The 15,191-nt window shown below is 39.3% G+C and overlaps 1 protein-coding gene across 1 annotated transcript; it reads right to left on the bottom strand.

Annotated features, from left to right (window-relative positions):
• Positions 1–389: 389 nt before the first annotated feature.
• Positions 390–14,404, bottom strand: LOC146331719 (transketolase-like). Its single transcript, XM_084734755.1, has 14 exons — positions 14,102–14,404; positions 11,929–12,046; positions 11,663–11,776; positions 11,452–11,549; positions 9,854–10,045; positions 9,513–9,631; positions 8,195–8,391; positions 7,898–8,062; positions 5,506–5,662; positions 4,403–4,533; positions 4,208–4,291; positions 3,972–4,065; positions 2,634–2,756; positions 390–1,519 (listed from the first exon to the last, which is right to left on the bottom strand). Exons 1-14 carry the CDS (start codon positions 14,206–14,208, stop codon positions 1,332–1,334), a joined length of 1,887 nt encoding a protein of 628 aa, XP_084590881.1. The 5' UTR covers positions 14,209–14,404; the 3' UTR covers positions 390–1,331.
• Between the last annotated feature and the right edge of the window lie 787 nt (positions 14,405–15,191).

The following is a 15,191-nucleotide window of genomic DNA, read 5'->3' as shown; positions in this document are numbered from 1 at the left end:
TCCAACTGAAGTATATTTTTTATATACTTGAATATTTTTACTGCAGAGTTTCTATTTCCAGTGCACAACAGAATCTTCAGATTAAGAAAGCACTTTGTGGAAATATATTTCATAATTCATTAAATTAAACAATTGCCTTGCAAATTAGTATTAGGACAGAAAATAAAACATTTGCCCGATTTAATGTGACTTCTAGTATAAACCACACTTCTATCTAAATGCAGATACAGAGATAGATAATTTTGTAAGTTGAACACATACAGATCCAAATATTGACATGTCTGCGCACCTCTACTGTTCATGTAGAGATTCCTGTATTTATTTAACTACAAATGGAAATGGAAACATGCGTCTAGAGAAAAAGAATAAATCATTGTAAACACTCAAAGTCAAATGCAGAGGGCTTTATTACATGAAAGTAAGGTACATACAAAATTTCAAGTAACAAAGAAAGTGTTTGTTCTTGGGTTCACAAGTCAGATGTAACTCTACCTTCATCGTCACAATCAGCCATATTCTCCATTCTCAAGCACTCGAAGAGCCGTCAGCTCTCCACCTTATGTAAAAAAAAAAAAAAGATGATGCCACTGACCATATAATGATTATCATCACACTGCTGGTATGGTCCAGTTGTACAGCTAAAGCACAAATGAACATTGAGGTGTGTAGGTTGATGGTAACTAAAATAATACAGTGCTGTTGAAAGAGAAACGATACAACTTTTGAAACCACAACAGTTTAAATTGTCTGAAGATGTGATTTGTGGTTTTGAGTGACTGCTCTTTATGACCTGCATACATTTGTTTGATTTTTTTCTCCACTACCTTCTACAAACAACAACTCAGCTTCTTTCTGACACTGCTGTCATGATGAACACTTACTGCAAAACGATGCCCCACCCAGTTTATTAAGAGCTACATCAGAACAATATAAAAACATTTCCAGAAGTTAATCAAAGAGCATTTAAAAAACATGAGAGCATCACATGGTACTCCTGTCAAACATGTAGTAATGGATTATTTTGTATGATGAGCATACAAAGTCAGTTATGGTCACATTTTAATGACTGAGAGCTATGAGTTTACATATGAGGATATGTGTGTTTGAATCTGTCCGTGTGTGCGATGTGATGGATGCATGAAAGAAAGGTAAACGTGGAACTCTACTTCAAAGTGTACAGCACAAAATCACATTACTTCAGTACACACATAGGGGCTTTCACAGTGAGGGGAATTTAAAGAGCTGGGTGTTAAGTGAATCAAAAACAGACTTGACTGTTAATCTTCATCTGCAGGGGCGTGATCAGACAGGTGGGTGGGGCAGGGAGGAAGTTACTTGGCGTTGGTAGAGGTGCTGAGCATCTTACGGATGGCCTGGGCAATGGCGTCACGGTCAATGCCGTAGATCTTGAGCAGCTCATGAGGTTTGCCACTGCGAGGAACGTGGGACACGGCCAGGCGATGCAGGCTGAAGCCAGACTCATTGACCATTGCTGAGGACACCGCCTCCCCGAGGCCGCCTGTGGAACAACAAGTCATCACATGAGAGAGATGTAAGTAACACACTAAATAAAAAAAATTATTGCACCTTTCAAAGCCTAGCTTAACAAGGGGATAAAGGGTTAAGGAAAACAAAAGATGAAAAAAAAACCACCCTCAAATACCCAAATACATAATAATACTCCATGAATTTCTGTAACATCTACATGTAGAAGCTGATAAAGAACACAACAAATTTTCTCAAAATATCAAAAGTGAAATTACTCATCATGTAGAAAAATTAAATGATCCCCTGTCAGTGTATTATATCTGATGTCTCTGGATTAACATTACTGTGTATGTTACATTTTACTGCTGCAGATGTTAAAGGTTGTTCAAATTGAAAATCACCAAATCTTGACATACATGGTTCTCATTGGACAAAGGTGGAATGAAAAATTGTCATCTGAAAAAGCAACTAGTGACTAAAGCCTTCAGAAAAGTATAGTGGATTGGATAGTACAATATTTGCCTCTTGATATTGACAGTTAAAATAAGGCTGTGTACAGTATACACATGGTGTCTTCACATGCAGTACATATATGCAGTACAGTAAACAGAGTTATAGGTTAATCCTGGACATGTCCCCTTGACCACTATACCACAATCCTTCTTGGTCCAGATGTAAAATGAATGAGACCCCCTGGCATCAGGCTGATTACAGTTGCCAAATATCCTTTGTCTAACTAAGTCCATGCCATCACCCATCCCCTTTCTCTTAACAGGCACAGGGCATGGCTGTCTGCGCTATCTAGGTCACAGAGAGCCCCATGGGCACATGCTCGGTTAAAGAAATCTGACAGCACTCTGCCTCTCTGCCTCTCACACTTACAAAATGCACCACAACACCAATACCTTGTCTGAAATGAGGGCACACAGCAGTGAACCTCCCCTAAGCCAATGAACACATGCCACCACATTGCGTCTCTGTTGCTGAACCAATGGAAACATGCCACCGCAACACACCCGAGAATATGGACCAATGACCAATGCCTCAGCTGCATTATGTTGAGCTGCTTCTTGCTGTTAGGTTCATAGTGGTCATGCAATATGCAGAAGCTGAGCAGTATGAGTATTTTTTTTAAGGAAACCTACCTTCATAGTAGTGGTCTTCCACCGTTAGGATCCGTCCTCTGGTGGCACGTGTGTGGTCGATAATGACTTTGATATCCAGTGGTTTGATTGTGAAGGGGTCAATGACCCTGACGGAGATCCTCTCTGGAAATTCAGTTAATTCCGTTTAGGGAACATAATATTATTAATGACATTTCTGCAATTGAGACATGCAATCTATATAGTGGTTCTAAGGCCATGTAGATCCTAGTTTGAACAGAAAATCACAAATCTATCTACTATAGGTGTAGGGAGCAGGCATTTTGAGGGGCCAGTAGGAGGGATGCCCCCCTCCCTTTTTAGCAAAACAACAAAAATCCATTCCCCTTGTTAACCTGCCATCCGCTCTTTCCATCCCCGAGTTAGAAGGCAGAGAGGTTGTTTAGTTGCATATGTTAGATGAGTCTGCCAGACTCATTGATAATTTATCTGGCTGAGCCTATGGCCCCGACCATGGCTCTGAAATATCAGTGGCCTGACTGTGCTGCTATTGATAAATTCATGGTCTGTGGTGCTGAATTAGAAGACAGATTTGTATATGCACTTTGTCGGTTTCATCTTTGATCTGCAATATTCTCTAAACTACATATTCAATTCTACACCATACTGTAGCCTATTTACTCTGAGTAGTGTCATCTTCATGATCAAAATGACAAGTAGCAATGTGTAGTCAATCGTAGACTCACTGTTGTCTGTAGTATTCCCATGATATTTTTATAAATTTTTTATGACTTTCTATGGCCATTCAGTAGTGTCTGTGCTGCTGACTATACATCCCTAAACCCACGGGGGTTAACCCTAACCCTTAAAACTGGGTCAACCCCCAAAATCACCAACTGGTGTAGGTATTTTCCCATTTCAAGTAAACAAAAGCAAAGAAAAATATAAGGATGCATGTTGAGGAAAAACAGATTTATCAAAATCACATCTAAGTATGGAAAGCGGGTCCATTAGCTTTTTTTAAAATCATACTGTAACATCCCAGTTGTGTTCTTTTATGTATTCAAAGCCAAACAATCTAAGTTCGTACGTTGGTATGTATGTTTTACCGCCAAATGTAATTTCCCCAAGCCCTCTTAAAATCGTTTCCCCACGTGACCTGACGTAGGTTTCTGCATGATGATGTTTCCACACATAAACTCCCTGGGCTGGGGGAGGGGAAGGGATCAGTGCTCTAACCTACATCAGAGCTTTTTGCCAGTGGCTGAGAGGGAGTTTCCATTTGAAAAAACCCAGAAAAGACCACAGATGGAGGTGCCATTTTAACAAATACAATATTCTGCCCTTGTCGTGATCAGGAGCAATGTTAATGTACTGTACCTTTCTTTAGATGTTCTGCTGCAGCCAGGGCCTCGTGCAAAGTCACTCCAGCTGCCACCACAGTCACCTGGTCCTCTTTGCTCTGGTACACCACCTGGCAAAGGGAAGAATAACCTATTATTTTCTATTCCAGGTTACAGTATTGACAGTGACAGATGTGTTCATTTTGTAGCAATAGTTTCCTGTTTTTTCATTTTCCTAACACTGTCTTAATAGCTATCAAGCACCAGTCTCACCTTTGCCTGTCCAACATGGAAGTCCTCGTTGCTGTTATAGATGATGGGACTGTCTTGGCGGCTGGTTCGGATGTAGCAAACACCCTGTATGAGGAGAAACATGAAAATCAGCAGACAGCAAATAGAAGGATAAACTAATGAATGTTCCACAGATGCTGTAGGGAAGCCAGAACACTACATTTAGCTTTTATGTACCTTTGTGGTTGCAGCCAGTTCCACAGCCTTCTCTGTAGACACACCATCACTGGGGTAAAAAATGGTTGCGGTGGGAAGAGCCCGGAACATAGCCATGTCCTCTAGACCCATCAGAGAGGGGCCTTCTTCTCCTGTAATATATACATTTATAGTTGATTTCATGCATCCAACATTCAGAACATCTTCAAAACTTGTTGACAGGTCAGGTGAGCTGACACATGCAGACATAGAGGCAGACTTTGCATGCAGTGTACCTGCACTAACAGAGGGACACCTGGTTCCCTGCTGACAGCGTCCAAGGCAGACAGGAAGGGTGAAAAGGGGAGGATTGAGTACTAGCTGCAAGGCCAAGGAGGCAAACGGTAGGGAAAACACAGGATTAGAGGGAAAGAGATAGAGGACTGCAACAACTGCACATTGACAAACGCACACAAATCATTCTTTTATATATTCATCACCAGTATAATCTATTTGCCAGCCAATGGAGCCCCATTGTGAACCCAGAAATGTTGAGTACCCTAAAATTTTTACGTTAGAAAAAACAGTATGGGTCCCAAGCATTTTCATACTGCCCAGTCCTAGCTTGCATATGTTGGGCAATTTGCATAATTACCATTAAATAGCATAATCACATATGTAGAGATTATGACCACCAATTTGATTTGAGGAACAAATGTGATTTGCCTGCAGTCTGAACATTAGTGATTTAAAATATTAAAATAGGTAAGTTATCTGTCCAGTCCAATCCATAAGAAATTGATTCAGCATCCTCAATAATCCCAAATAATTAGCACCAACTGATCTAATTATGCAAACTGTCCAACATATGTATATTTGCACCTAACAGTTTCTAAATACTGGGGGCCCATACATTACACTTTTAACATAACACTTTGGACTACTCAACATTTCTGGGTTCATATCGCTGGAAAGCAGACTATTAGTGATAATTTGGTGTGAGAAAATGGGTCTGGTGACACGTCTGGCTTCAGTGTGAGGGAATATACAGTAGGTGAATTTTGTGAATGTGTGGGTGGATAAAGGTCAGGTGTGTGAGAGGGGTTGTGGTGTGCATGATGGCTCATTAATAGATGTTTACTAACCGGTGGACAGGCCGCAGTGAGAGCCACACAGGTTGATGTTGCTCTCAGAGATGGCGGCCATGCGGAGCTGGTCGTAGGCGCGAGTGAAAAAGGAAGCGAGAGTGCTGGCAAACACAACATTCCTCTCACGGGCAGCACATCCCATGGCAACACTGACCTGGAAAAAGAGTTCATAGTTCTTAGCACCTATAAAAGAGCACAAGAGATATAACCTATGCAAAATGAAAATTAACTATTTGTTTTTACTTAAAAAAAAGTTAGCATCTGGGCTGCCTTAAAATTTTAAATTGACTTTATTTGAAAAGACAAGTTGAAGTAAAATTATAATAAAACAAATAAACTTTTCTGGTAAAAATAAACTTGATATTAATTCAGTTGCATTTGAGAAACCATGTTCAGTAAGCTTAAGATATTAAGTTCAACCAACAAATCTTCACTCACACAAACATTTTACATTTTCTCAGTCTGAAGAGTCAGTTCTTTATTTCACACAACTTACAGCTGCAGCTGCCACTGGTGGAGGACAAAGACAATAAGAGACACTGCTCACAGTCAGTTCATTAAAATTTAAGTGTGATGGTAATTTCATTAGATGATTTAATCTGTACTGTGCATTCATTGAACTCATCCTTTCAAGTCAAAGATTTCAAGTTAGAATAACTCATGTTCATAATTTCTGAAGTGCCCTGAAAATAAATACTATAAATTTTAAGTCTAATCAACTTGAATAAATAACCCCTGTGTATTTATGTTAAGTTAACAAGAAAAGATTAATTGATTCCACCACATTCCTGTATGAGTTTTTACAAAGTAGACACATGTTACATGTGCTTGATTCCAAAAAGATCACCCAGATGGTCAAATATCTGTGGCACAAACCACATTTTGAAGCTTCTTTGAACCAAAGACCACAGTAAGTAGAGAGTCAGTGAGCCAAAGCTCAGGAGCTTATTTTCCCATATGGTTGGAATCAGTGGAATGCCTTCTCTTACAAATAATTTCCTTTATCCTGTCTCCAAATATCTCCCCAGTGCCACAACTTCTTTACTTGCTTTGTCAAAAGCAACAACTAAGCATCCATGAAAGTGCAACTGTCTTATCAGATAGATTCTTTTAGTTATAATCGAAGAAAACAAATAACTTCTTTAACAGGGTTTATGCAGGGTTCAGAAAGTTACATTTTTATGGTCTTTTTTAAAAGATTTATTATGCAACTTAAGACATATTTCATGACTGTACTTAAAAAAAGTTTAAATTAATGTCTTACTATCTCATGAATTCATATCAGTTCATCTCTTAATGAAATCAGCCAACCAAAATCATGTAAAGTAACATACCTTGTATTTTCCTCTTGAAGGTCATTTGTGGTTACTGGTTCCATGATGGTTAACATTTTGTAGCTGTTTCAGTGGGATCAGTACAAATTTCCCCCCAGAACACATTTAAGAGCAAGACTGAGGTGAACACTGCTTTTTAGAAGTAATTCTAACTTCATAATCCAATCAATTTTTAAGACCTGTCAAAATCATCTTTAAGACATTTTAAGGCCTAAAATTCAGATTATTGGATTTTAGACTCTTTTTATGAACCTGTGAACACCCCATTTAAAGGCTCTAACTAGCAGCTGTTTCATCCAAGCCAGGAAAAAGAGGTCATTAATAATAAACGTATACAATTAAAGTACATTTATCTGTGTTTATAGCAAATCAAATGTTTGATTTTAGTGTTTAATCTCCTTATTTAAAATGCAATGGATTTTTATCTAATTTCTCTGAGCAAAAATATGTTCCCATTAAACTTTTGACTTTTTTCTCATGCATTCAGCCAGATGGCCCCACCCACTGCACTGATTAATATTTTACCTCTGAATACACTTGTCATGACTACTCATCATCATACACATGCCTGACCTACATCAGAACTGGCTGCTGCAGGAGTCATAACAGCACAAGAAATTAATGTCTGATCATCTCACTCCAAATTATTCGTCTAAAATCAGATTAAACAATGACAAAGATGCAGTAGAAGGATGCTCAGTGAATGCTGGTGTCAGCAGCAACCACAGTGGCCATAAGGAGGCAAATGGTTGGTGGTGTTTGCCCTCCTTACATTATAGATAGAGCGTCATTTATAATTAAATGACACTCAGACGCACAGCTGTGAGATGCACAGTAAGGTTACTCATATCCAATCAGAGCTAAGAGAGAACTATTTACTCAGCAAAACCACTACATTTAAAAGAAAAAAGTTTTTTTTGTGTTTTCAGTAAGCTTGAGAAAATAAGAACGTTAGACCAAAAACACCATAAATACTGTACAGATGGCTTTGTTAATAAATATGTCTTCCAACGTATATTCTCTCCAGCTTTCAAACTGATGAGGGATGATCGTACCATGTTCTGCTGAGCGATGTAGCACTCCACGAAGCGGTTGGGGTGCTCATTCTTAAAGATCTCTGAGTAGGTGAGGTTGTTGGTGTCTCCATCAAGGGCCACGACACGCTCATTGTAGCGGCCTAACTTGGCCAACGCCATCCCATAGGCCTTTCGCGTGGAAATCTGTAAAGAAAGAATAACATTCATCTTTATTCAGCATTCAGTAATTTGTAGACAGTAGACGTTGTGTGAACATACTCAAAAACACAGGATGAGGATGTGAATGAAGTCTGTGCATGTGTACAGGTGACAGACCTTTTCTCCAGGCTTGTAGGTCGGCGCACTCGGCATCCTGATGTTCCTCAGGCTGACTGGTGGGGAGTCTTCGACGGGACCAGAAGGGTACAAGAGCTTGCTGCTGTTAATGATGCGGCTCTGCAGATCCTTCATGACCATCTCGGCCATGTCTTTGGGCAGAGTTTTGGCGTGCCACCCCAGCTTATCCTCCGCAGCTGAAACCACACACACACGACATCACATTGGAGGATTTCAACACCGTTTGGCAAAGGTGTGGACATGAAGGACTAACGTTACGTTACTGAGCTCCTGTTGGAAAAATACCAGATAATTTTGTTTGTGTACAAAAACTATACGGTGGTTAACACGGATGCAACAACTCTGTTGACAATGTAAATTGCACAAAGAATGATAAGTAAATATTAACAAAGTTAGCGAGCTCACATTTAGCTAATATTAGCTTAACAGCTAAAAACCTAAGGCTGGAAAATTACTGTGACTTTACGACATGTTTAGGACTCAAAACTCAACAACAAGGATTCACTTTTGAACATAAATAAATCAATTAACTTTAAATTATGCTCCACCAAACTTTTAGTGTAGTTTTTATTCTAACTCTAGATTAAAGTGAATTCCATGAGGAGGTTGAATGGTTGCCCTTTTGTGATGGGTTGAGCAAAATAATTATCTGCTCAGTCATTCTGAGTAGGTTCACTAGGCTAACCAACTGTTTAGCTAGCTAGTTAACTTTTTAGCTAGCTGACAAACAATGCAACATTTTGCATCAGCTGGTTTTCCTCCTTCTTTTATACTCAGTAGGTCTCACCAGCACACAAACTCATTTTTCTTGTATGTATTTATTTTAAATTCCATATCGATTGAACTATCTTGGTTTACATCATTAAACTTGGATTCTGGCATACTAAACAGCGATTGTTCTTTAAATGTACAACAGAGCTCTGCTTAATCTTTCATTTGTATGCTATTTACTCATTTTAAACACGGTTTTGCTAAACCCTGATTAGAACTAATCTTAGATTAAATTAATATTTTTTGCTGCAACCCAGTTTAAGACTTTAGACTTGACATGGAACTTGTCATACATGACTTTGGACTTGACTTGGGACATGTTTGTCTTGACTTGGGACATGACTTGAGACTTACTTTTGATTTGTAAAATAACTTGGTCTCTCTTCCCGCTTCTGCTGTTTGTTGTGTTACACATTTGGATTACACATTTAAGCTGTAAAACTGATGCTGTGTGCTTTTGCATAATATACAACAGAGTGAGACTGATGCATTTGCAGATGAGGAGTGGACAGTGACAGACAGTTACCTGGAATGCCTTTGCCCTTGATGGTTTTAGCAATGATGGCGGTGGGTTGATGACGTGGCTGGCTCAGAGCTTTGCAAAGCTCCTCCACGCTGTGTCCATCCACAATGATGGCATGCCAGCTACACACATACACACATCAAAGCCACACATTAAAGCACATGTGGCTTAATATACTTTTCATAGGTAAATGGCATAGACATACACCAAGGAAATATTCACTAGATAATGCATGTTACACAAGTGCTACTGGTATTACTACCATCTTCTACATAATCTTCCAGCATGTACAGAACACTGATACTATCAGTCTCTACTACAATAAGAGTTTTATGTTTTATTACCCAAAAGCTTCACAGCGTTTCTGATATTTCTCTACATGATGTTGCAGGGGCGCAGGGTCACTCTGGCCCAGACGGTTGATGTCCATGATGGCCACCAGGTTGTCAAGCTGGTAGTAGGAGGCGAAGGACATTGCCTCCCAGACAGCACCCTCCGACATCTCACCATCCCCCAGCAGGCAGTAGACGCGATAACTGAGGTGAAGAACAGGGTGACATGAGGGTGGGGCAGATCTCACACAAATGTTCTCTGACACTTTTCCAGTCAGATTGATTCTTTTTTCATTATCTGACAGTTGGGTTGGTAACCAGCTGTGACATGATAAAAGCTTCCTGAGGCCCCTAAAGGCGTGGCTGCTGAGTTTCACACCTGCCTCTGAAACAAGTCTCCCATAAGAATCCCACGGAGTCATTTAAATGGGACTAATTATCATCTCATTTTATTAGAGAATGTGCTGCTGATATAAATGAACTGTGTCATATAGATCAAATATTACCAGATGAGTCAAAATCCTCTACAGTATGTGCTTCATTCAATGGATTTTTTTCGCTGCCATTTCAAAGGAAGCCAGTTTGTGATGCAAAATCAGAACAAAAGACTGAGAATGTATAGGGCTATATGGCTGAAAGCACACTTCCTGAATTTGATTCTGAGATTAAATCTGCTCGGATGGTAAAAATAACTGAGATGTGACTGCTGGGCCTGTGATTATTAGAGCAGAAGAATCATGAGAGCAGAGCACATAGCCGCAGCACACACCCACATAATCTGTAAAGAACACTCAAAAGAAGTATATTGCAGACCTAAAATCTAAATCAACAAAACCCAAGAATGCTTAGTACATGAGCAAACCGCAATGTTGTGAATATTGATACTGTATGTCAAATAAAGTAGAGTCATTGTCTGGATGTTTTAAATGCACGTGAGAAATCTAAAATGCATATAAACAAGAAAAAACAAATGCATTTAAAGCTGCAGTAGGCTGTAATATGTCATTCCAAATTTAGTTTAAAAACTAATTTTGACCATTGCTTTCCACTAATAATACTTAATTGAAGAGTTCGTGAAAATAATATGTCAGTGCCCGTCCCTTTGTGTTTTTTTTTTTTTTTTAAGTGGGGCACCTTAAATCTGAAAATGGTGAACACCATTTTGCTACAGTTTCAGGACTGAACATGTTTCCTCAAAATGGTGTGCAACGGTGCACAAAGATCTTTGAGGTATCACCGCACAACGGTTTCTGTTTAAATAAATGTTTTGCTGTATTTTGTCGGGGCTTAACAGCCTGGGCTCTACGTGTGTTGGTGTATTTCTCATCTCTGAGACGGACATAGCTGTGTAAAGCAGATGTTAGTTTGCTAGTTAGTTACAACAGTTGACAACCTTAACGTTCCACTTCAAGCCCAATCAAATGTATGTGCTTGTTTGGTGCGTCACTCGGTGGGAGGAGCTCAGCGGAGTGATAAGAGGCAGCAGAGTAGGAGGCGGAAGGTTTTGCATTGTGTGTTCAAATTGCTTACTGCAGCTTTAAAGCCACTAAAATGGTCAAACTAGATTATTTTTCGTGTGTGTGTTTGCCTCCACATTAATGAAAGGTTACCTGGACTTGTCAAAGTATTTCCCAGTGTAAGCCATTCCACAGGCCACACCGAGACCCTGACCCAAGGAGCCGGTGGCTACATCCACAAACTGCTGCCTCTGAAATGCACACAACACACAAACACAGTAAAGTGTTAATAAAAACAGTTGGTGCACTCTTGGTGCTCCATGAGATGATTCACAATGTGAGGGGACACTATATGAAAACATACTGGGGTTGGGTGGCCCTCCAGGGTGGATTCAGCGTGGCACAAACTGAGGAGCTCACTCTCCTTCAGGAAACCCGCTTCGACCCACATGGAGTACAGGGCCGGAGCAGCATGGCCCTGTGGAGTGTGGAAGAAAAAGCAATCACAAATCAACATTATAGTCATAAAAACATTGAGGAAAAGCTCAAATTCTGAACAGTATTTAGACTCAAACAGAAATATGAAAAGAACGCCTCCAGTCCAGATGAGTTGTACTGACTGAGTCTCACCTTGGACAGGATGAAGCGGTCATTGTTGAAGTTGCGCGGGTCATCATATCGGTATTTCATGGTGTGGAAGAAGAGCACCGACATGATTTCTGCCACACTGCAGCATGATGTGGGGTGTCTGCACGATATAGGAAATGGTGCTCTTAGCCATATGTCAGACACATGCACACAGGAATGTACAGTACCCATACTATAAAGACACACACAGACTGCTTCAATTTTCACACATTTATTATTATAACTATGCAGTTAAAAGGTTATTGAATGCTAGTATGCATAGAATTGCAGGTGAAAAGTGATGCTGCTGAGCGATAATGCTATATTATTATACAGAGTCCAGGTAATCATGTTGTGACATTATCCAGAAATGTTCAGATAAATTAAAGCATTTGAAAATAGTGCACGTTCACCCTTATGAGTATAATAATACAATTTTTTTAAATAAAGTTTAAAATGTCATAGTGCAGATATAAATGTGAAAATGCCACAGAAAGCCTCAGAAAACCAATACTGGAAACGCATTCAGATACACTGAAGACCTTAGAGCCAATCACAGAGCCACATGGACAACATGCTGTACAGCCTTCTGCATGCAAAGGCCATTATTACATTAGATACATAACTGCAATGCAATCATACAACTGAAATGAGAACATGTTTTGTTTTTATACGCAATACTCACATGGAGCCATTATATTCAACCACCACCAACTTCACATTTAACCACCAAGAGCTCCATTCAGTGCTATGATGCCCTTATATTAATACCTGGGTACTGGTCTTCAAAAGAGGGACCAAGTGTGTTCACATCTACACAAAAATATTCAGGTGCAAGGCAAAATATGTCACTGGAGGGTACAGAGGAGTAAATCTGCATGCTGTTAACTTCAAAATAAATACTTTAATTCTCTTTTAGGAACGGTAACGATTCAATCTAAAAGGTCTTCCTCAGGCCCAAGAAGGATGGAGCCCCACAGTGTGCAAACTTCCCCTTTGTACCCTCTGGTTATTAGTCTTTGTCTGTAAAGATATTATAGTATTTTACTCAATAATGTATATACATATATGACACATGCTAAAGATATCAGTCATTTTAACAGAGCAATTAGTCATTAATACTAATAAAGCTTAGAATATTTTAGGTTGTATAACATTTTTTCAAATATTCTTGAGTGTCTCTTTGTTCCTGTCGGTGTCTGTTACACACTGCAGAATGCAGGTTATTATGGTAGCTCTCTTCATTATTCAAATATAGAGACAATTTTGGGCATCGCATAGCTGTTCAAGAGAATTGTACTGAATAATCACTAAAGAGACATTCTTTAAAAAATAAATGTATTGTGATAACACACATTGAATCATTGACATAGCTATAAAGGGGCTTTAGATCACATTACATTTCAGTTTAGACTTCTAAATATTTACTTTGCAGTAACCATGCAATGATCAAGTCTGTTTGCAAAATACAGTCCACCCACCACTGCACATGGTCGTCCACTGTGCTCTATACTGCACAGGGGCATATTATACCTTTCCAAAGTCAGAAATCAAAAACAATATTTATTCTGCAAACATAACAAAAATAAATATAAAGTTTTAAAATAACCTTAATACACCAAAGACCATATACATTTTTAGCAATTCTCAGGAATATGAAAATCTGATCCTCTAAAAAGATTAAAATATGATCTTTTAATTTCAGTTGTGATTCAAGTGTCTTATAGCAGTATATGTTAACTTTACTACATTAAAATAGATGAATAGATGCACGGAAATTTCTTGCAAAATAGTGTCTATTTTTATTCAACAAAAAGTTCTATAAATCAGAATAAATCACATTAAGAAATGTAGATATTTTTATTTCATTAATTTAATTAATAAGAAATTCAGAGCATCATTTATTATATAACAGTTGTGGATGCTCAAATCATTCATTCAGTGGACCAGAGGAAGAGAACAAAGCCAGAACATGCTGTTCCTTTGGCCCTTCTGTGTCTGAGTGTGTGCATCTGTACAGGCATGTATGAAGCTCAGTGACTGCTGGTGCTCATTCATGCATACTGCACAGAAATATGAACTTTGCATGATCTTTTGCACTCATTTTATATTTTTGCATGTGTACTGCATTACACAGTTTTAAAGCTGTTGTTTTAGAGTCAGTGGAGTCACTCACCCGCTGCCCGCTGCAGTTGTTGCCTTGATGGAGTTGATTCGGAGGCGGGTGGCAATGTTTTTCAGCGCCTGCACTGTCTGCTGGTCAGGTTTGTGGTAATCCTCCATGAAGGCAAAATGTCAAGTTCCTCAGCAGCACCAGAAAAGTGGACCAAGAGAGATCCTGTCTTGGGTTTGTGTGTTTTAAATGTGTGTGTGTGAGAGAGAGTGAGGTTTTGCCAGAGAGCAGCACCTGTATGTGTGTGTGTGAGTGAGAGAAAGAGAGAGAGATGGAGGAGATGCTGGATTTATCCCATCAGACACATAGATGCACAAGGACACACTGTACACACACACACCCACACACACACACACACACACACACACACACACACACACACACACACACACACACACACACAGGAGGAGAGGAGGGGGAATCCAGTGACGTGAGTTGGGTGTTACTGCTAAAATCCAGCTGCACTCATTTCATTGGCTGCTGTGTGGCGGGGATGGTGGAGGTGTGTCACAGTTATGGATGTGCCTCTGTGTGTGTATGTGGGTGTTTGTGTCTGTAAGGCGGGGTTGTATAATTGGGGGGAGGAGGAAGGGGGACATTTGAAGCATCTCATCCTGATTCATTTTGGCGTTACTGTCTAAACAAATCATTCAGAGCTTGATGGTTTGTTGTGGATTGTTCTTTGTTATTGACTCACACCAAACACCCTGTTCTTATTGTCAAACCTGTGTTTGAACAGACCCTAATTTGTTTTTGTTGAAATGTAACAGGAGATAAAGAGAAGGGTTGTAGGTGACAAAAACTAATTAAAGAAATTAAGAAAAATACAAAAATAGGGACATCATATATCATAGAAGCTTTAAATTGCAGTTAACAATCAAAACGTTGGTGTTTAATTTAGATAACGGGTTATGTCCACATTTTCTTTTCAGGTTTCCTGGCAGAGATCTGGACTCTAGTTTTAATCAGTTTTTAGTCTAATGTTCACAATCCTGTTTAAAATTGTTTCAGCATCAAAATACAAACAGAGCAAAGAGTGAGAGAGACAGAGTTAAAGATGAACATTATCTCTCATCGTCATCATATCTGTATT

The sequence above is a fragment of the Lutjanus erythropterus genome, chromosome 2 (assembly GCF_056507025.1).
Source record: "Lutjanus erythropterus isolate fLutEry1 chromosome 2, fLutEry1.hap2, whole genome shotgun sequence".
Taxonomy (NCBI): domain Eukaryota; kingdom Metazoa; phylum Chordata; class Actinopteri; order Lutjaniformes; family Lutjanidae; genus Lutjanus; species Lutjanus erythropterus.
This window is presented reverse-complemented; position numbering and strand designations above follow the sequence as displayed.